The 23,680-nt window shown below is 43.6% G+C and overlaps 1 protein-coding gene across 1 annotated transcript in view; it reads right to left on the bottom strand.

Moving 5' to 3' along the window:
* IQCH (IQ motif containing H) overlaps nt 1-23,680 on the bottom strand; it is a 1,013,078-nt gene that overhangs the window by 612,618 nt on the left and 376,780 nt on the right. Inside the window, exon 6 of the mRNA XM_086958009.1 lies at nt 12,816-12,936. Within this exon, the coding sequence (XP_086814135.1) occupies nt 12,816-12,936 (121 nt within the window). The remainder of the gene's footprint in view (nt 1-12,815; nt 12,937-23,680) is intronic.

Below are 23,680 nucleotides of genomic sequence, written 5' to 3'. Positions count from 1 at the left end.
AGGGAGCTGGCATTATTTTATCCCTAAGCGTGGGCACGTTGTCAGTTTGACATTGACTACACGTAGAGGGACACTACGTTTTTTTTCAAAAATATAGCTAACATTTGGACCTATACATATTATTTTGTATAAATTAATTGAATGTGTGTAAAATTTAACAATGCCTGGGGAATTCTAGTAAAGCACCCATTGGCGAATCACTAGCGTGTGTGATTGCTGCATTATTTACTACTAACTTTGACGTTGTGCTTTAACTTTGGATAAAAGTTATCATGAATTCTAGCACCAAGAAGCCAATATTGGTAAATATGTGTGCTACAAATAATCCCTAACATACACTGTGCATACAGTATATTTAATCTGGTGCTTTAATCATAGGCTGTTTTAAAGTATTCTGATGAAAATCGAATTCTGCTGAAGACAGCCTTGATTGGTGTTGGATCGAGGACCCGGAAGTCTGCACACCTAGCAGACAGAGATAAAGCACCTTGTCAGAAAGTTTCGCGTTTTCCCTACAGGTGGTGTTTGTTGGCCTGTGGCAGGGTCAGTCACATGTCCTGGATTCCTGGCATTTAATTGAGTCTATCCCAGTTCTGGCCTCCAGTGTTTCTTGTGCTCCACCTGGCACACATCATGTCGGAGAATGGTGATGACGTTGACATTTTGCCGCCCCCCCCCCCCCCCCCCCGGAAAAATGTCTGCGGACGCCCATGCCCTGGCCCCCCCGTAGGTTACCTGGTCACCTGTGCATTCTATGGATGAATTTTTGGAATAATGGTAACCGTCGGCTTGCTATTCCTGGGTCTTGCTGACAACAGCATCAAGCATAATGAGACTAGTAGTTTACTTATGGTCTACAAGACCGTGCGTACTGAGGCCAGGTTTACATTTAGAAGTTGAAACACTCGGTAATCGAGAGCGAGCATTCAAAGACTGCGAGAGCGAGACGCAGTCAGACGAGCCCATTTTTTGCCAGTCTCCACAGATCTCCCAGTACTCTATTTGAAGCAGGGGAGGGAAGATACTTCAAAGGCAGAGGACGGGCGGGTGGCTCTATGACTTAAACCCGGCAGGCCCGCCCCTAGCATGATATTGTGTACGGCCGGTGGCTGTTACTAGGCCAGGCCGTGCAGTGCAATGCAAAGAGAGCATCAAACTGCATCATATCCATGATCAGCGAATTTTGCGGAGCCGGACTCCGCTACCACCACCACGGTGACCTGACGACTGTCACGCCACCACGCTCCAATAAAAAAAAGCAGCGTTGGTTTGGCATGGTGATGACTTAACTTATACAGTACTTTAAATTACCTGCTGTACAGTACTCTTGGGCCAGGCGCCTGCCGGGACGTACGCTGCCCAATCACTGCCTCCCTTTAATTGACCGAATAGTTCTGCAACCATTAGGCGGGACTGACCCTGGTATTGCACAGTGACAGTAACTGGATGTGCCTGTGGCTTGCTTTGAACAGATGAGACTCGCGGTGGGGTGCACGTGCAAGTATGCTGCGGCGTGGCAATCTGTAAAAAATCTGCGCACGCTGCCGCACAGCCCCTGCCCCACCTGCAGAACCAAATCCAGTCTGCCCAAATCATATTATTGGCATAGTGGCTACTACTTAACTTAATACTTAAAGTTAATTTACCTGTGCTGTACCCAAAAAGAGCCGGGCTCCAGGGCCGGCTGGGACACTCACTGCCTTATTGACTGACTCAGTGGTTCCCGTTAGGCAGGATGCGGGACTGGGCCCCTGTTGGTATTGTTCAGTAACTTGGTGTGCCTGTGGTTTGCCTTGAAACGATGAGACTCGCGGGCGTGCAAGTATGCTGAGGCGTGACAATCTGTTAAAAAATCTGCGCACGCTGCCGCACAGCCCCTGCCCCCGCAGTGCAAAAATCCAGCCCAATGAATCAGTGTCCTGCACCGGCAAGACTGAAGTAAGGGCTGCCATCATTCAAGCAAAAGCAACATTTTATGAATCTCAATCTCCTACTGCTCTGACTTGGCTTAGGCTCAGTTTCAGCTGCTATCGCAAGGCCCCCAACTAACTGGGACTCACTTGGTAGACGATCCAGAGAAGAGAACTGGACAACACTTGTCTGCGGCAGTGCGGCTGAGCCGACGCTGGGTCTACTTACAGTGAGGCAGTAAATTAAATATGTCAATCGAATTCAGTATCAACTTCATTGCAATATGTGACGTGCAGAGTGTAGACCAGGCCCTGATGAATAAGTACCGGTGCTAAGCACCGGAAAGTACCGGCACAAATTAAGCACTAACTAGGACAGGGTCAATTGAAAAATGTCTTGAGATAAAATCAAGCACTGAAAGGTTGTTTTTTTTTTTTTAGTTCAGAATAATTTTATTGAAGTTTCAAAAGAGAGTGACATAAAAAGACACTACAAAAAAGAGGCATTAAAGGTTTTTAATCTAATTAATGACAATATATGGCTTCATTCCTGTTCTTTATTATTATTTTTTTTAAATGTCAACAATTTGCACAATGTTTTTATTATTATGGTACATTTGATGATGTTACAGGTATTGCACAGACTTTCCATGAGACACGGACAGTAAATCAATACACACATATATTACACCATAGCTGGTGTGTGTACCACTTTTGTGTCTAAGTTTCCTCACATAATCACCTGGGAGTCGCTGACAGGTAAGGCAAAATGCCCTGTTCGAATGTCCACGCTTTGAATAAATAAAAGTATAAAAGGATACACCCGTGAGGTTAACTTTTATCGTTGTTAGGATACACGTCAATGACTTACTAATCTCTTGGGCTAAGAAACCTAGTTGTGGTGTGATAGTCCCGAACAAGGAAGGTCACAAGATGGCTGAATGAATAAAGTTTGCCGATGAATCTTCACACTGATGTGAAAAAATGAAGGCCCCTGAGGAATGGAATGTGTTTAAGTGATAAGGGTGCTAAATCTAAAACACAGCAAGCCACACTCAAACTGTCATGGGTCAAAACCAGGGTTTTTCTCTTCGATACACAGGCGTTTGCATGTACAGATACAATTACTTTACAAGAATCAAGATAATTAAAACACTGTTGCTGTGCAGGTTGCTGTGCTCCAGTGGAATGAACAACTTGTGTGCATCTCTCTACTACACCGAGGCAAATGCAAAGGTGATACTTTGCTGTGAGAACGGCCTGGACTAGGTTAGAGAAAGAGCCTGGTTGAGGGGGTCCTTCTCAAGTGGCAGAAAATAGGTTTACTGGGACAACCCTATGTCAAACAATTGAATTGAATTGCAAATGGATGAAAGTAAAGGGAAAAAGCTTTATGACACAGTCAGTGTTGACCGTGTTATAGCATTTTTTTGTTTATTTGCAGCTATGCTGCACTGATGCCAGCGCTGCTGTATAATCTATACTATAATGTCCCCGTACATCTAAAGTCTGGGGGCCGCAAGCGCACCCCTGACCTTTGAATGCAGGCCCCTGTTCAAAACAGGCAAGCATTTATTTACAAGTTAATCAACGTGAAAGAAAGCAGGTAACAAGGGTTTCCTGCAAAGTTAACTTTTGGGTCACCTTCATTTTTAAAGACATTCTGCAACAAACGTGTAAAATATGAAAAATTCTTCACAAATTCCCAAAAATTATTGTATTCAAATGCAGAACTGTTTTACCTTAGTATAAGTAGTATTTCAGACTAATTCAGTGCAAGCATTTTTTTTAAGGAATAGTTTTGAAACATGAATTTTGAAACGTTCATGCCTCTATCCACCCTGACAAGGCCAATAGTGAACTAAGAGGCAAGTCGGTTACGTGCACCCCTTGGATGGCCTGGGTTGCTATTCTATATGGACAACATTTTTGTAAAATTAAATGTTAGAGAAGTTTTTATAAAGCGCACATCCTGAAGGTATGTATTTCAAGATCCTATTATATGTAATAATAAAGAACAAGCATTGGCAAAGCCAATAGGTTTCGCCTTTGTGAAATCTATTGTCTTTCTCAATGTTTTTTGTACATTTTGCAGATGACTATAATAAAGATGCGAAATAACAGAAAGAGCTCCCGCCTTGGGGAACCGGGTTTGAGCCTCTGCATTGGCTCAACATCCCCTGATCCTGGCGAAATCATGTAATCTCCCTAGTGCCATAAAAAAGTGTCTTTGTGCAATATAACTGGTGCTCCTATTAAGCGCTGATATACTTTATAAAACATTTTAGTGCTTTTTTATGAAAGCTGCTAGTGCTGTGAAAAAAGGTGATTTGTGCACTTTGAAGGTGTGCTATTGTCCTAGGTGAGGGGAAGATAAAGTATGTGAGGAGGGAAGCCCATAAAGGGAGAGAAAATGGTCGGGAAGAGTGGTGGAGAAGGCACGGTCGCACTGTGCAAGAGGGAGAAATGGGAAGTCAGACGGTCACTAGGGAGCGGGGAGATAGCGGCCAGAGCTGGTTCCGAGCATGGAGTAGTAGTAAAATATAACAACAATCGGTATGCAGTGGATTTCCTAGACCTTTTTTTCCCTGGCGCTACTGCACCATTCAAATCATGACCCGAGTGCCTGTAAGGCAATTGCACTTGTGACTGTTTGTTTAGTAGTAAAATATAGCAATAATTGGCACTCCGTGGGTTTACTAGACCTCTGCACCTGCTGCACCATTCAAGTCATGACCCTAGTGCCTGTGGGGTGACTGCACTTATGACTGCTTGTTTAGTAGTAAAATATAGCAATAATTGTTGTTCAGTGGGTTTCCTAGACCTTTTGGCCCCTGTGCCACTGCACCTGCTGTCAAATCATGACCCTAGTGCCTGCAAGGTAACTGTATTTGTGACTCTTTGTTTAGTAGTAAAACATAGCAATAATCAATGCTCAGTGGGTTTTCTAAACATTTTAGCCCTGGTGCCACTGCACCTGCTGCACAATTCAAATAAAAACCCTAGTGCCTGTCAGGTAACCACACTTTAGACTGCTTGCTTAGTAGTAAAATATAGCAGTATTTGGTGTCCAGTGGGTTTCCTAGATCTTTTGGCATCTGTGCCAGGGCACCATTCAAATCATGACCCTAGTGCCTGCAAGGTAACTGTACTTGTGACTCTTTGTTTAGTAGTAAATAATAGCAATAATCAGTGCTCAGTGGGTTTTCTAAAAATGTTGGCCCATGTGCCACTGCACCTGCTGCACTATTCAAATCATGATTCGAGTGCCTGCAAGAACAAATGAGGAAATCATTTTTATCCAGTAATATTTGTGTTCTGAAAAAAGCACAGTTGCAGACGGAAAACATAATTATTGTGTAGCTAAACATAAGCTGAAAGACTTTCATAAAACGTGCCTTTAAACATATCCAACTCTCCAAAACGAGTTGCCACAGATGTCATAAATAAAACATATGCTTTACACATCAAATTGAAAACCAAGCATTGTTAAATTGTGTTACAATATGGCTGGCTCTTTCCTGTGAAAAGATCTTCTCCCGTGCTTGTCAGTAAATGGGCCATAAACAGTGTACATTTCACAAGATCACCATATGTTAAACTGATGCTGAGACTGAAATGTGGTTTTGTACTTTGTTCCTAAAAAAGGCAGTTTCACAAATTAAATGGACTCCCCAAAGAAGAGGAATTTTGCAAAAAACGTGGTAAATATGAAAAGCTCTAGGCAAAAATTCAAAAAATGTATTTAATTCACTTGCAGAACTGTTTCATCTTAGTAGTACTAGTACATCAGACGAAATCAGTGCTGTTTGGAAGCACCCTCCAGAACTTTTCATTTACTTACAAGTTAATCGAGCAACTGGTTCCAACAGCACGGCATTGTCATTATCAAAATTGCAACATGAATATACTTTACCTTGGCCTCTGTTACGCTGTATCCACCAGCGGTATAAAACACAAAATCTCAATAAAAATAGTTTGAAAAAATTAAAGTTACTCAAATTGAAAGAAAGCAAGTAACAAGGGTGTCCTGCAAACGTAACTTTCGGGCCACCTTAATTTGTAAAGACATTTCGTAAAAAACATGTCAAGTATAAAAAAGTGTCTGCAAAGATTCCAAAAATGTATTTCATTCACATGCAGAACTATTTAATTTTAGTAGTACTAGTACATCAGACTAAATCTGTGCAAGTTTTTTTGGTTGTAAGAAATAGTTGTCAATCATGATTTTAGAAATGTTCATGCTTTCACCCACCCTCACAATGCCAATACTGAACTTTATGCCCCACTAATGAAAGTCAAATGTTTTGTGCAGCTGAAGAATGAGCTAACCTTTGAGATGGCTTTGTCTAAAATATATTTTTTTAAAGGGCACAAGCTGGATCCATTGAGAAAGTACCCTGCATTCCTCTTTCCTGTTAACGCTCTCACTTTGAAGTAAGCCGAAAGCAAAATAAACACCAGGCTCATTCGAAGACACAGCTTGACATTTGACCTTGGTCTTTGAATGCCCAGCAAATGTGATGAGATAAGAACAAGATTTACAGGCCTGTTTATTACAGAAAACAAGTTTGTGGAAGAATACTGTAAAATATGGCTTAGGCATGGTGAGGTACGAACTCAAGCTGGACAGCCTAAAGCAAATAAAGTCAACAAATGGAAAGCCAGAAAACGTGAGTTACAAACCACAAAGCCAATCCAACGCAACGGGCAGAATTCAATCCCAGTTCAACTTTCTGAAACTCCCCAAGTTGTATTTCGCATACCATACAGCTATGCTGTCTGGTAGGCTGAGACTTAAAAAGGGGCAAGCCAGTAACTGTAGGGTGTAATAAACAATACAGAGAAAATAGCATTAACACATTACCTTTCCTGGGTGAAAATGAGGCATTTTTCGCTCAATATATAGACCTCTGAATATATAGATACAATCTAGAGTTAAAGCAATCGAAACCCAGATGATGTACAAGTTACCATGATCTTCGCTGAGCTCCAATCAAGTAGGTGGGCCGGAAAATAGAAAAAAGACCAATGTTTGAAAGTGGCTATCTGATAATTAGTGTTCAAATGATAGGAGACAGCTGTTTTTGTCTGCAATGGAAACACAATCCACACTTACACTACTATATGAACTGAAGGGTCTTCTGATAATTGATATATGGACACATCATGACGCACCACTTCAAAACATTGCAAAGGTTGGAGGCAAAACATATGATCATGGTACTAAGTTAATGGAATGATTGATTGATCTGCTACCCATCCTAAGATTTTCAGAGTTGCTCCACCAGCAGGCAATTACCACATCAGTCATGTACAATAAGATTTGAATTGCAGTGTCAATAACCGCAAAACAGATTTGTGTGCATGCCAGAACTATTGTACTTGGCCTTATGTTTTAATAAACCCATCATTCATGTTGTGTTTATAAATCAACAAAGAGCTATTCACAGAATCTTTAGAGTAAATATGGGAAGGTGGTACATTTTGGGGATTTCTGTATTTTGCCACAAATGTGGACTCATTGTTCATGCTTCTTGCCACTGGTGATTTGGTTGCAACAATGAAAAACATGTGGCCTGAATTTCCCAACAAGTCTGCAGTCCATATGATTAGCGCTACGTTACGCGTGTTGGGCGATGATTGTAAGTGTACTCATGGTGACCACTCTAGATCTAATATGCAAAGATCTGTGGGAAATAGGACGCTGATTTTTAGCCTTTTTGTTTTAAATAGGAACATTAGACACTATAAAAATACTTTTTTTATATACTTATGTAGATTAGAGGAGGTACGTGTTTGCCTTGCAGTATCATTATTAGTCATAACAGCATTGGTTGAAAGGAAGCGTCTCACTTAACGTGAAAACTTGAAATATAAATCTAATTTTATTGAATTAACATGGATTCAATAGTGAGGTATATTTTAATAATTTGTATATGCTTTTTTGTAGCAATGCGTTTTAAAGTTTTGTACCTGAATTTAAAATCATTATGAACTATGTATTGTATGTGTGTCTGTTTGTAGCAATGTATTTTAACATTTTGTACTTATGACAATCTGACTCACAAACTCATTATCAAGTAAATAACTTGGATTTATATTGCACTATATTTTTAACTATATTTATATTGATGGTATATTGTATTGACGTTCTCACATGGTTTATTGTGATTATAAACCGAATAAAGATCTTTAAATTGAATTGAAGATGCTGGTTTTGTTTTGAACGTATGGGTACAGGATGGACAAATGTTGCAGAGACTGCATTATGAAAATAACTTTTTAAACTGTTTCACTTTAAGTGTTTTCAAAGTAGATTACTAAACCTACGTTTGAAGCACAGCATACATGCTGATTATGATGAAAATGACCAACCCGTGGGCTGACATTTATAAATATGTGTTACCCGTGTGCACATGTGTATAGTACATTTTCATGCTTAGTATTGTGGTACTTAGTATCAACATGCGCTGCATAAAGTTTTTTTTGTACTGGGTATTTGCCCAATTGGGGAGAAAAGTAAGTTAACCAGTCCGCTAGTACGGAATATTATAGCCACTAAACAAAGTTTCCTCCCAAAAAACTGAATTCCAAATTTGAACTTAAATGTGAGAATCTGCCATGTAAAGAAAAGTTTGACAATGCACTCCTTTGTGAATTAAAAGGATAATCCTAACTTGTCAGTTTGATTGTATTTGTAAGGGTATCACCTTCAGGTAGTCTGTGTGAATCGACTGAAACTGTAGCCCCCTTCTAACCTCGGAATGAGGGTCCTCTTAAGGCACCACTATCTGTCCCAAACAGGGATTTGTATTTCAGCTAATCTTTTGATTGTTGAATTGATAGCTTATCAATGAACACTCTTAACACCTTGCCTGCGGCAGGAATTCCAGCCTGGAGCTGGACATTCCAATCGCGGGCGTGGTAGTGGCGGAACCCAGCCGTCATGTGCACAGGCCACCCGTGGCTCATGACGGCTGGGTTCCGTCACGAGCATCGAAGGGGTTAAACTGTAGTTTACATTTTCTGAGATTTCAATTTCACATGGTGATGCATTAAATTCCATAAATGCATTGCACTTAACATCCCACAATAAATGCATTATGTTTAATCGTCCTAATGCAATTCGGGCAGCGCCCTTCTCCAGGGGTTATATTAAAAACATAGATAAACAAAGTAAAGTACATTGAACATCAAGTACATGATCAGAGTCATTTGTATTAACAATGAACAAGTGTATGCACATACTTATAAGTATCATAGCAACCTCCCAAGTGTCCTGATGTAGAATTATGGTCCTAAAAATCAACTATGTATGTCTGTAGCCATGTACATTATGTCTGTTAGTATGGATCAGAATCAGAACATGATTCGGGTCGTTTGTCTGACATAAACATTTAGATGAACGGCAACATTAGCTCCATCAGTGAACTCAATTAGTTCTTCAAAGATATGTGATCATAAATGTAATCAGTGCTGGTAAGCCCGTTTATTGGGTCCATTGAAAAAATTAACAAAACAAGGATTTCTAGTCTATGTGCTCAGCCCCAATAACCGCATCAAGAGGAAAACGAAATAATAATAGAGAACGGAATACACAGATCGTGTGTGCGCGTCTATGAGCAATAATGTGATAAGAATTAATTCTTACAATACTATAGCTCAAATCTATAACATATTTGATCAAAGTGCTCAACCTTCAAAAAACCAGTAGAAAAAGTGGGCGCTTTGTGTTCTGAATGAAAACCAATAAAGAATCACAGTGCATGAAGGTAATGCGTCTCAGTGAAAAGGCATGCGTGCACTTCATAGTGCGAATGGGTAATCTGTATCAATAAGTTAATAAAAAAGCCAAGTATCACAATAGCTCAAGGTGATATTATCTTGTGTCAAAGTTCTCAACCTCTAAAAAACTGGGGGAAAAGGTGTTCCGCTTCGTGTTTTAAAGAAAAACCAATGAAGAATCACAGTGCATGAAGGTAACGCATCTCAGTGAAAAGGCGCGTTGACGCAGTACGCTGGGAACGGGTTATCTGAATCAATCGTCGATAAAATAAAAATGCAGAATGTCACTATACTTGGTAGAGTGGCGGCTCAAAAAAAACCACCGTGCTTGTGTACAAACTTACCAATAAGGTCTGGTGCTTTGCGTGTGACGTGACTCCGGCGGCATTCCTAGTGGCTGCCATATTGATTCCTTATATACAGGAGTTAAATGCCATAAAAAAGAGACTGTGCTTGCCAACAGCACTCAAAAACATTTTCAGCATCATGTTTTAGTGGCTTTAAACAGATCAGATAAAACTTTTTGTCGGCCGTGAAACACAGTCATAAAAGCCCTACAAACATAGAAAACATTCACGTCTCATGATCACCTCAATAAAACAAATCTAATAGCAGCAAATAGAATAATAAATAAAAGCACCATCAGAGAGTTCCCTCCACCCCCCCCCCAAGTCAGTTGACAGAAGATCCTGGCATGGGGAACAATGCTGCCCCTTGGTCATCCTATGAACAGATCAAGCTGGCAGGATCAAGCTATCAAAACAACATCTGTTTTCTCCTGCCAACAGCACCCTTTAAGAAGGAACAGATAAAGATGCAACGTGTAGGAGAATGTAACCCTTACAAATAGAGCAAGGTCTCCACGCATCTTTTGATACCACAAGCTCGAATTAGTGGTGGTAAAACTTTTTGGAGAATACCAGATAAAATGTACAAAAAAAGGTAATATGTAGCAAACTCTGGGGCAAAGCCTCGTCACAAGGACAGAGTAACACCTTAATGGGGCAAAGTGGCCCAAAGGGAACCTCAAATGCCAAATAACATACCCAGGGCTAAATCTGGTTAAAAAAACTGTGCCTCATGTGGCATTAAACAGTCAGTAAGGGAACATAAACCCAAGAAGAAAGTAGGACAAGCAGCAATTTTCACAAAATGCTAAAAAACAAAAAGTGAGAGAAAATCGTCCTTCGATTCATTTATTAATAAAATCAGCTGTCAGCTCCCGAGAATTCTAAGTTCATTTATTCACAATGATGTGTTTGGCTTCATCATACTTTACTAGATCAGAGATGATGCAATTGATCCTTCTAAACTGTGAATATGGTAAATGCATTTTCAATGGATTCTGATGGAAACTGCTTAGGGTAAACGATTATTGCGATCTCTGAGTTTCACGTAAATATTGGTCTCTACATAAAGTTACATAGATGTTTACTCTACTGATGGAGAGTTTATCACAGTGAGTCACATCTACTGCTATGTTGGTGGGCTGAAGCTTCTAGTAAGTAATCTGCTTCTTTGGACTTTAACTTTCTAATGGTGGCGTTGTTGATTTACAATAAAATAAATATTTTAAAACATGCATGCTATATTTTTTCAACAGCAAAAGTGCACTCATTTGCATAATACATTTCCACAGTAAAACACGCACAGAGAAGCCAGAAGGTCTTACCTTTGATACTGCGTGCAGACCTTTTGGTTTTGGAGGGGACCTCCCTCCAAACGGAAGCAGAGCATGATCGTACATGCACGGTGACAATCTTATAATGGATCTTCATACGTTTCGTAATTTAAAAAAAATACAAAATGGCACCATGTATGTGCTCACTGGGATGGGTTGTGTTATGGTTGTATAAAAACCCATCACAAGACAACCACTGACGCGTGTGCATGCATGGTGGCCATCTTGGAATATTTTTTCTTCATTGCCAATGTCATGATATGGCTATTGGTATTGCCAGTGCTTGTGGTGCAATTCAGCAAGCGACAGGCAAGAGAAAAGCATGAACAGTAGCCAATAGCCTAATTTTTGTAGGGTAACGTTCCTTATAGGACCAGATGATTTTAATATTTACTAATACATTTTGAGATTTGATTGCATCATTACATTCTACTTTAGTTTGCAGAACTATTTCTCAAAGAAGGACTCAACATCAGGATTTAGATGTGTACTGGACTACAGAAAATCAGGAGACCTCTTAACAGGCCAGTGATTACTTAAGAATGGTAGGAAAATAACCGAGGTAGTCACATTATAGGTAAGATGTACGAAGTTGCAAAGATTTTTCTAACAACTTATGTGAAATTCTGTGGTAACCTTCTCAACTTCACAAACCTGCGGAGTTTCACGCTTTCCTCCACAGTTGCCTGAAAATCATGACTTTTGAAACAATTTATATTGCAAAAAGTAAACATAAAGAAGGAAAATTCTGTATTATTTCTGTCCTGTGGGTCGGTAGTAGAGAAAATCATCACACAATGCGGCTTAAATTATCTCAAAATATGCAGAAAAACTTCTTATGGGCAAAAATGTACTTAAACTGGGAAACTCCATGAATTGTGAAAAATGAGAACTTTGTAAAACTTCGCTTGCATGAAAACAATTGCATAACCTTAATATGAGGCTGCAGCCTGATGTTGCTCACCCTGCTCTAATGTACCAGAGGTAAGGTACACGAATCGTAACAAGGCAGACTCCTTATTGTGCAGCACTGTCATGTAGTTCCAGTCCCGCCTTTAAGCTGAAAACTGTCTTTCACATTGGATACAAAGGAAACTCGTTTAACAACGGAGCCAGGAAAGTTTTCTGCTGTTTCAACCAATTTTGTCTTCTGCAGTTCATGCCTGCATCCCCTGAGGTATAAGGACGTTTGTTTAAATTGTCTTGAAAAAAGAGAAAACATTTACAGAAATGTGGCGTGCAGGCTTCATTTCCCAACAATATTCTGGATGAGGGATGATTAGATCCTAGAAGGTTGTCTGCTAAGCCGATCACATGCAAACAAATGAAAACGTGCTTGCAACACAGGTGGATTAATGCTAAGCAGCAGACAGGCGGCCATACCAACGTCACATAATGAGAACGGTCAAATCAATTTTAGTTTGTCTTAGACATACCTTTCTTTGCATCTTTTTCTGGCACTGGTGGTGGCGGCAAGGAGGCGTCCATACGGTGTGAAGGTGGCAACACCATGAGGTTGTTCACTGTAGACCCTCGAGCAATCTTCTCAAGCGGCAGCTGAGATGGAAGGGTGGGAAGAAAAATGAAATGTATACTTTTTGAGGGATAGGAAAGAAGCGGGCACATTGAAGAGATAGGTGATAAGAGGCAGTGAGGACCACTACAGTATGACAGTCTCTTGATCAACAAAACCCAGTTACATGAGGTGTATGATTCAGGGGTAGAGCATATAAGGTAATGAAATGTGACAGCAAAGATAATAGGGGGCAGTTGCAGGTTCATTTGCCAAGCTAAGTAAAACATTCCAGCATTTCACTTTGATCTCCACCGCACATAGTGATCTGCAGACTTTTAAGACCTTGTTCATCAGCAAGTATAATGTTGGGATTTTGCCCCCTGGGATATTAAGTTGTCCTCCACAACTCAAAAAGACCATACCTCTTTGCATTCATCTACACTAGTCAATGCATGGTTGTAGTAAAATAGAATGCTGCAGTCAACACTCAAAAAGACAGAAGGATGATGACATCTTCTGATGTGGGAGTTGAGCACAGGTTGTGGTCTCACAAACACAGTTTAGATTATTTAGAAGAGTGGTGACTCAACAATATCATCTCACAGGTTATCACTGGATCAGATCAGATCATATAGAAAAACTCTTTCAGATCCGTCTACATTGGCAGCCGATATTAATCCAACAGATTGTTTATTAGAGGAGGTGAACAATGCTGCCACACTAAGGAATGTGAGGAAACGATGTAATCTCTCCCATTCTTACACATTTGAATTCATGGATATCGAAGTTAGCAGGGTAGAGAAAAACCGCACACAGTCAATAGAAGAGGAAAAAGTACAATATATGGATATCATAGAATTATTTAGGCATTTATGAGGTTTGAGGAAATAAGTGCAAAGTGGTCACATTCTTGCTGTGAATATTTATGAACAATATGATTTTTGCTGAAAGTCTAGGTAGAATTATTGTTGGGTAACCAAGAACCCGATTTTCCACCAAATGTTTCAAAACACCATGGGGAACTTTTTATTGGTAGACCCATCTTTGGAGCACGTGGTCTGCTACGGCAAGATGGTAGATGCACCCTGTTAGGTTGTCACCTCAGTCCCTGATAATCTGGCATAAATCCTGAGGCACGAGACCCTGGAATCTGCAGGTCGGAAACCATGCTGGGGTCCATCTTGGAGAGGCCTGAATGGAAATCAGGGGCTAGGAAGAAAAGGGTGGTGAGGCACGGTCTGTACCAGGGAGAAGGAAAGTCAAGGGATATTGGTAGCCTCACCCAAGAACTGCAGTGTTCCCGGGAGGTTGCGCAGAGGAGGTGAGGTGCACTAACACTGGCAGTTTATTGGAGAATGTGGGAAAGCAGTTGAGCCCTGCAGTCCACCTCCACCGGGACCTAAAGAGTTTTTCCTAGGCTTGTGAACCCTAGCTGATCCCACACACAAGACTACTGAGTAGTCCCTTCGCACAATTTAAAATCTAGCCTTGTGCCGGAGAATCCGGTTGGGGAAGCTGCTGAAAGTGGAGGCAAGAGGGGGTTCTGAAACCACAGGCCCTGATGACAACATGCAGCCGAGGGTCCCGCTGACAGCAGGAGGAGTTGAAAACATATCTGTACAGTGGCCGCTACACAATAACATACTGCCTGACAGTTGATGCAGGCTCCACACAAGAAAATAAGACGGTTAAAGATAAGACTACACAAACACATGTTCAAGGAATAAAGAGCAAATTCACCAGACTCTCAGTGGGTGTTGCGGAAGGGGGATCCAAGAAGATCAACAGCAGTGGCACAGAGCGGGACCCGATGACTGACCCCATCCCACTGAAGTCATACTACAAGCAGTCAGAGACACTATAACTGTGCTTGAACGAAAATTGAGAAAGTTGGGATGGAAGAGACCGCGACAACCAGACTGGAGGAGGCATCGCCATCATCTACAGGGATACCATCCGCATCAAGACCAACACCGACGACACCCTGACAACCGCCGAACACCTGCACTTCCAGATCCACACGGACCCCAAAACCACCCTCAGAGGCACCCTGATCTACCGACCCCCAGGACCATGCACACAATTCAGCGAGGACATCGCCGACTTCATCAGCCCGCATGCCCTCCCCTCCGCTGAATACATCCTCCTGGGGGACATCAACTTCCACCTGGAGAACAACAACGACCGCAACACCATCACCCTGCTCGACAACCTCGACAACCTCGGTCTCAAGCAGCTGGTGTCCACCCCCACCCACCTCGCCGGACACACACTCGACGCCGTCTTCTCATCCAGCAAAGACATCGCCTTCAGCCACGCCACCGGACTCCACTGGACGGACCACAGCTGCGTCCACTTCACCTTCAAAAGAACCACGATCCACCACCACCAGCAACAGGTTGCTCGAAGAAGCTGGAACAAGATCACAGCCGACCAGCTCGCCACTTCCCTGAGCCAGCACCCTCCCGCCAGCTCAGCGAACCCCAGCCAGGCCGCCGACAACCTCACGAAGTGGATCAGCAACTGCGCGGACGAACTCGCCCCACTGAGGATCCCGCCCAGCAGACCCAGCAGCAAGAAGGCCCCATGGTTCACCGACGAACTCAAGAGCTCCAAGAAGAACTGCCGAGCCCTCGAGAAAGCCTGGAGAAGGGAACCAACACCGGACAACATGACCACCCTCAAGCTTGCCACCCCGAAGCACCACCAACTGATCCGCGCCACCAAGAAAACCGCATTCAAGGACCGGCTGGACAACAACGCACACAACTGCAAGGAACTCTTCAACATCGTGAAAGAGCTCTCCAACCCCAACGCCGGAAACAACAACATCACCCCATCGCAAGACCTCTGCAACTCCCTCGCCTCCTACTTCCACAACAAGATCGCGGACATACACAACAGCTTCAGCACTCAACCGATGCACGCCACGACCAAACCACCGCCCCCCACCACCACCCTCCGCGCTTGGCTTCCGATCAGCACCGAAGACACCGTCCGCATGATGAACTCCATCCACTCCGGATCTCCAACCGACCCCTGCCCTCACCACGTCTTCAACAAGGCCGACGCTGTCATCGCGCCCCACCTGCGGGACATCATCAACACCTCCTTCGACACCGCCACCTTCCCGGAGAGCTGGAAGCACGCCGAACACAGCGCCCTACTCAAGAAACCTACAGCAGACCCCACCGAACTCAAGAATTACCGCCCCATCTCGCTCCTCCCGTTTCCAGCCAAAGTCATCAAGAAGACCGTCAACAAACAGCTGGCCGCCTTCCTCGAGACGAATGGATCCCTCGACCTCTCACAGTCTGGCTTCCGAGCCAACCACAGCACCGAGACCGCCCTCATCGCTGCCACCGATGACATCCGAGCCCTGATGGACAACGGAGAAACAGCGGCCCTCATCCTCCTAGACCTCTCCGCGGCATTCGACACTGTCTGCCACCGCACCCTAGTGCAGCGCCTCAGCAACGTCGGAATCCAGGAGAAGGCACTGGAATGGATCATCTCCTTCCTCGACGGAAGAACACAGAGAATCCGTCTACCACCGTACAAGTCAGAGGCCACCGAAGTCATCTGCGGCGTCCCTCAAGGATCCTCGCTGAGCCCCACCCTCTTCAACGTCTACATGAGCCCCCTCGCGGCCATCGCACGCCAACACAACCTCAACATCATCTCCTACGCTGACGACACCCAGCTGATCCTCTCCCTAACCAACGACCCCGCCGCCGCCAGAGCCGACCTTCACGAAGGGATGAAAGACGTAGCCGAGTGGATGACGACCAGCCGCCTGAAACTGAACTCAGACAAGACGGAAGTCCTCATCCTGGGCTCCTCGCCCTCCGCCTGGGACAACTCCTGGTGGCCCCCCGCCCTGGGCACCGCACCCAAACCGACAGACCACGCACGCAACCTGGGCTTCATCCTGGACTCCTCCCTCTCCATGACCAGACAAGTCAACGCCGTCTCCGCCTCCTGTTTTAACATCCTGCGCAAGCTACGGAAGATCTTCCGGTGGATCCCCACCGAGACCAGGAAGACGGTCACCCAGGCCCTCGTCACCAGCCGACTGGACTACGGCAACGCCCTCTACGCCGGAACCACCGCCAAGCTCCAGAAGAGACTCCAGCGGATCTAGAACGCCTCAGCCAGACTCATCCTCGACATCCCCCGACGCAGCCACATCTCCGGACATCTGAGAGACCTGCACTGGCTCCCCATCAACAAGAGAATCACCTTCCGTCTCCTCACCCACGCACACAAAGCCCTACACGACCAAGGCCCGAGCTACCTCAACAACCGCCTCAACTTCTACGCTCCCAAACGCCACCTCCGATCGACCAACCACACCCTCGCCGCCGTCCCCCGCATCCGAAGAGCGACAACAGGAGGAAGGTCCTTCTCCTACCTGGCCGCCAAGACCTGGAACTCCCTCCCGACCGACCTGCGCCTGACCCAAGACCACCTCTCCTTCAGGAAGAAGCTCAAGACCTGGCTGTTCGAGCAGTAGCAGCACCCCCCCCAAAGCGCCTTGAGACCCTCCGGGTAAGTAGTGCGCTCTATAAATGTCTTTGGTTGATTGATTGATTGATGTAGCCCTGATATTGCAAGATCTGAGAAAGGTGGACTGGGTCATAGAGGTGGGCGGCAATGATCATAATTGGAGTACAATGAGCAATGGCTTGACACCAGGGTTCAGTACCTTATAATGGCGATGAGATTTTTGAAGGACAGAGCAGATGATGTGGAGGGTTAGGTTCACCACTATAACCTGCAAATAGTGGGGCAGCCAGAAAGGATGGCGAGATCAAGCCTGCGTTGCTTTTTTGTAGAGCACGTACAAAGGTCATTGGTGCAAAAACCGCCACTAGGTGCTCCCCCAAAACCTACCCAACGTGAGATTCCTCAATTACAAGGAAAAGGACTTAATCTTATTCATGGAACGAAAGAAGGACCAGAACATCTATAACTCAATGCAAGTTATGTTTTCCTGGACTATACTAAATTGGTGCAAAAGCAGAGGAAGACCCTTCCATCTCGTTTGAAAAGAAGCTGACAAGAGGTGGCTCCTTCACCAACAGGGACACAAACAAACAGAGGGGAAAACCTGCCCTGGCTCAGAGAAGGGGCACCGGGCAGAAGCCAGAGATGGAGGGCAATGAAAATTATTCTGTCGCTGAATAAGATGGAGGGCTGCAAGCTAAATGAGGAGACAAGCAGGAAGGACAGTGTTAAGAGCGTAGAATGACAGACTATAGACATCGAATAGTTCTACTCCTGAAAGAGAATTATCCTACCTGCAATATTCACCTCTGCAACAACAGATAATAAGTGCATATCCTGAATTCTAAAGGGTGACATGAGAGTTAATCGCTAATAGTTTGGGAACTGGGAGGGGAGGCACAAAACTTTCCCAGTCTGAGGTGATGGAGAGATGGGGGTTTGCAATAAAGAAAAGTGGGGTGGAGATTATTGGAGAACATAGACATATTAAGGTTATTCAGACTCAAGTTAGCATTCTTTTGTTAGCATTTAACCCACGTCGGCTCAAAGATGCACAACATAGATGGGCAGGGAGTGTAAAATAACACATTGGGGTTGGAAAGAGCTGAGCCTATCAAGCTGCTAACGCGGAAAGTCAATGGGTTTGGAGAGATGAAAAGGGGAATAGTAGTGAAGTACTTGGAGAGACAGGGACCAGACTTGAACCAACTGCAAGAAACTTACCTACTAGGCAATGAATGCGAATTCCTCGGGAGAAGTAAATATACCACCCTGGCACATGACTGTTGCACCCAGGTCTCATCAGAAAGCCATCTCCCTTTGGAATTAGGACAACATGGACATAACCGCATGAGTGCTATGTATAATCTCTGGAACTTGAGGTAGGAGAGAGGTCACTGCCTTTAATGTTGAAGCACTCCCAAGGCTGCAGAGGTAGACCCTTAATAATGTAAACATGCTGCTCCTGGAAACATCACTGTCCACATGTGTTACATGGAGACTTTTTAATGAGGTTATGTATACAGAAATGGACAGATCAAGAGACATGAATGTTGGATTAAGGCATATTAAAGCATCTGGCTCAATACGCTAGAGTGATGGAGCAGACAGATATTTGGAGACTGACACACACCACAGTGCAAGACTGTACATACTTCTCGGGAGGCATACATCGTTCGAGAGATTAGATTGGTTTTTAATTTCAACAAATAAGATCCTACATACTGAAGATGTGGAGAGAAGCATTTCAGAGCTCTCCCCCCAATGGGAATGATTGGGACATGCCAAAAACACAATATCACCAATTGGTGTTTGACTGGGAGCCTAAGAATAGGGAGACCATCGAAATTCTAACCCAAACTACTAAGAACGGCTTCACAGACAATATAGAATCACTGCTGTCCAAAGTGAGATTTTGGGAAGCCTACAATACAGTGCTCAGGGTCAAACCCAAACTAGGATTGGGTAGAAGACGAGAGCCAGGTTAGAAAAGATTACACAGCTGGAAGCAGATGTATGGCCACAGAGAAGAGGTGACTAGGTGCGTTGGTGAGATATTCAGCAAGGATGGGCTGATGGTCTCTTCAGGTCAGGATATTGCACAGACCTTTGTTAGTTATTATGAGGAGCTATACTCAGCGAAGGTGGGCCAAGGAGAAGATGAAATAGTGTATTTGCTGGAGACCTTTAGTATTCCTAATTTGATGGCAGAGTATAGAGAAACCCTAAATGAAAAAATATCCCTGGAGGAGATCATGGAGTTCATCACCCAACTACAAAGCAGAAAACTCCCAGCGCCAAATGGCCTGTCTGCTGCTCAAGTGCATGCCAACCCTGTTGAGCCCACTTTTGTTAAATATGCACAAAGAGACTTAACAAGAAGGAGTTGACATCAGACCTTAAGCATGCTGTCATAACAGTTATCGACAAAGCCAGAAAGCCAAAAATGGACTGCCCATCATAGCTTTGAGAAGTTGTAAGTGTGATCTCCACATAAAATTAATTCAGTTTTCCAGGGTTAATATCCGTTTTTTCCAGCTCGTGATATGGAGGACAGAGACATTTTTGTTTGCAGCGAGATTTCTTTATTTTTATTCATACGACAAGGACAGCCGGCACGTGTTTCGCCCCCTCTTGGCGATTTGCGCCGGGGCTTTCTCAAGGCTAAGTAGGTTAAATCACGTAGACAATTCTCATTTCCAGATGTGTACAGTGTCCGAAATATAAAAATATAATTCCCGCGGGAGGATTCGACCTAAGAACTACCATGCCGGGAGGACTCTAGGATCGGGGGCATTAGCCTAATTAGAAATGTTTTACTATTGAAGAATTATATTTTTATATTTTGGACACTGTACACATCTGGAAATTAGAATTGTCTACGTGATTTAACCTACTTAGCCTTGAGAAAGCCCCGGCGCAAATCGCCAAGAGGGGGCGAAACACGTGTCGGCTGTCCTTGTCGTATGAATAAAAATAAAGAAATCTCGCTGCAAACAAAAATGTCTCTGTCCTCCATATCACGAGCTGGAAAAAACGGATATTAATCCTGGAAAACTGAATTAATTTTATGTGGAGATCACACTTACAACTTCTCAAAACTGTTTCCTTAACTTGAAGCCCAAGAGGTCCAGAGCTTCGAGTGTGTCTCCATCCACCAATTAACCATACTTATTCAAGTGTTGTCCAAAGCCTGAAAATCCTTGGGCCTTTGCTACCTTATCTACACTGCCCATCATAGCATCTGTTGTACTTACTTATTTTGAGGTAAAAATCCTAGTCAAGATATTGGACACCAGGTTACAGGTGGTCATAATGCCAGTGAGTCAAAAATGCAACATTGTTTTACAAAACTCAATCTATCTAAATCACATATCATAGATAGAAAAAACAGAAGGAGTTAAGGAGCCTCTAGTGAGCTTTGTGTTTGATACAAAGAAGGCATCTGACTCCAGTGACTGGAAGTACTTATCCCTGGTGCTGGAGAGCTTTGGCTTCAGTCGTAGTTCTGTGCTTTAGTGTGTACATTGTACCAATCTACTATTGAAATGAGGGTGAATGTGACTCTCTCTTCTACCGTTCAGCTTTGGCAGAATACGAGGCAGGGCTGTCCCCTTTTCTCAATTCTATTTGCTTTACCAATCGCACAGGTGGCCTGTTGGGTCAGGGAGATCCTCTTGGCAGGGTATTCAGACTTGATAACAGCAGGAGGACAGGATATCGCTCTTTGCTGACAATTGATGCCTCCTATACGTGGACGCCTTGATCTGAATGGTCTGGCAACTGCTGTCAATTATTCAGGAGTTTTGGGGACCAGTTCAGGTAGCAGATTTGCTTAAAAGAGATGCCTTTGAGGATGTGGCGATCTGGTCCAGGAGTATGGACTGATGGTTTCGGATATCAAGGGATATAAGTGGTTAGGGACTCACTACCGGTCAGGTTTGGGGAAGATGAGGTGCAATGGTGAACACTGTTGATCTGGTCATTGATGGTTATCATAATTGAGAACACCCCGTACCAAACCTCTGATGACTCAAAACCCTATAATGGGACAGGGGATCCCTATGAATAGTGCTAGCAGGATTCTTTAAACCAATGTGCATTACCAAATGTCAGGCAGTAGTATTAAAATCCAACCTTGTGACCGTTAAGGAATGGATGCATGCTCCAGTGGAGGATCCACACATGCACAGCACCTCTAAATCATGATGGTCACCATGTACCAACATTATATATGTGTAGGACAAGAGACAGATAAGTCACTGTAAGCAACGCGAATAGCGATACAGATGTGGGAAAGGGCCACAGCCCATATTGTTAAGCCACTGCGGCGGCTTAACAATATGCTGCTCACTATTCTCAGAGGCTGTTGTCTCAAGCGGGCATAACGTCTCTCCCTCTCTCTCTATTCGGGAGAGCAGGAGGATTCCAGGCAGCACAGGCAGGTGGCTGAATTCTACTTTTGAACATACCTGTCAGTGGCCAACCCACTGGTGTAGTTTTTCCCCTGATTGGCCACACCAGGGGGACTTTGTATGAGATGTGGGCAGTGTCTTCATCTGACTGGTAATCCTCCTTCCCAGAGTTTCTCCTTCAAGTCAGCTATATTTTCATAGCAAACTGGGTTCTAGCTGCAACTCTTTCTCCAAACATTGGTTCCTTGCTGGTGTCTATCATCAGAAAGACCTCCAACGTACTCCAGAGCCTTCATCACCAGACTTCAGGAGGTTTTTTGCTTCACTGGCTTTTAACGCCTTTCAGCTCCTTACTGAAGGAGCTAACTGCAAAGTGCTTCCTGTGTCCGCGGCATCTTAGTTAATAGACGGGGTTGCCCTTACCTCTGGCAGACCAAGTCTGTGAATTTCAGACCACCCAGATTCAGACGCAGCCTCAGAGATTCACACAAGCATCGCCTGAATGGCACATATAGATTTGTGGGGAAGAGCTGTCCCATGGGTCGGCACAGCATTGAAAGATTAACCTAAGTTAGAAGGCTCTCAACAATGGGATGATTTTGGTATACCATGTATAAAATGCTCATTAACAATGCACCAAATTGTTTAAACTCAAAGACATTAATTTGGAGACGCCACTAATGTGCCCAAGGAGGGTGGCAATAAAGGCTACCTTAGGCTGATTCAACTTAAAATACTTCACAAAGTCTGTTACAATAGGAATAAGCTACATAAGATAGGATGGACAGGAGACAATACATGTCTGAGATGCGAGGTGGAACGAGGCCCATTCTTACACATTCTCTGAGGAAGCAGAGTCATTCAAGCAGACTGAGGTGAAATAGTGGAAGAGCTGTTGATAGTCTTGGTCACTGAGGGATCTATGACACCACAATTCAGATTACAGAATGGGGGAGTTGAGTATGCCCTAAAAGATTAAGATGGTGCAATGGTATGAACTAAAGTATGACAAATGAATGAATGGTATACAAGAACATGAGTTGCCCCTGGAAATTCAGGAAAACATGGAGTGCAGGGAGTGCATACTTCAGGCATGAAGAGTTGGACAGATAATCCTCCTGCTGCAGGTGGGTTGTGGTGGTGATTTGAATGGGTCATCTCTTCGGCCGACGAAAGCTAAATATTTTCCCTTACTTTGCATCCAGGAAAGCCTTGACCTGTACACCGTGGTTCTATGATTAGTTGCTGTCATGAACTTAACGTAATAAAAAAATGTAAACAATGCCTTCTTCTGAAGTAAGGTTTGTTCCCCCATTCTCTGAAATTGTCCAGGAATATACTCCAAATTAGAAAGATACCCCTGGACCCAACTGGACCAATTAAATACTGATCCCTCAATGCTATATCAATTAGGGCAAAATAAATCTTGGGATACTAGGTATGCTTGGTCATGGTCATCCTTTGACCAAAACATGGTACTGGGAAACCTTAGTCAAACTGTGTGAGTGTGCAATTGACGGAGTAGAGAGACTGCAGGAAACCCTTGCTGTTTTTGCATGACCAGTCTACTACCTTCAAAACAATCATAAATAGATAATAACCTCTCGTTTGAGGGAAAGCCTTTGAAAGATTTCTCCATTTTGTACCTTTCAAAGACAGTAGGACCGGATAGAAGACCGTCAATTGCCTTTTTGGGTCATACAGTGGGTATCCCAGAGTGCTCAGCTTTGTCCCCTACTCTGTTTGACACTTTTTGGTCACCTGATAAACAGTCATTACCGTAGCAGAATATTGATGATTCATAATAAGATTTTATGGCTGTAGAAAGTCTGGACAAAAAATTGTCTATCTATCTCTATCA

This window comes from Lissotriton vulgaris, chromosome 2_1 (genome assembly GCF_964263255.1).
Source record: "Lissotriton vulgaris chromosome 2_1, aLisVul1.2, whole genome shotgun sequence".
NCBI classification, from domain to species: Eukaryota; Metazoa; Chordata; class Amphibia; order Caudata; family Salamandridae; genus Lissotriton; species Lissotriton vulgaris.
The sequence above is the reverse complement of the archived record's forward strand: the minus strand, read 5'-3'. Positions and strand labels throughout refer to the sequence as shown.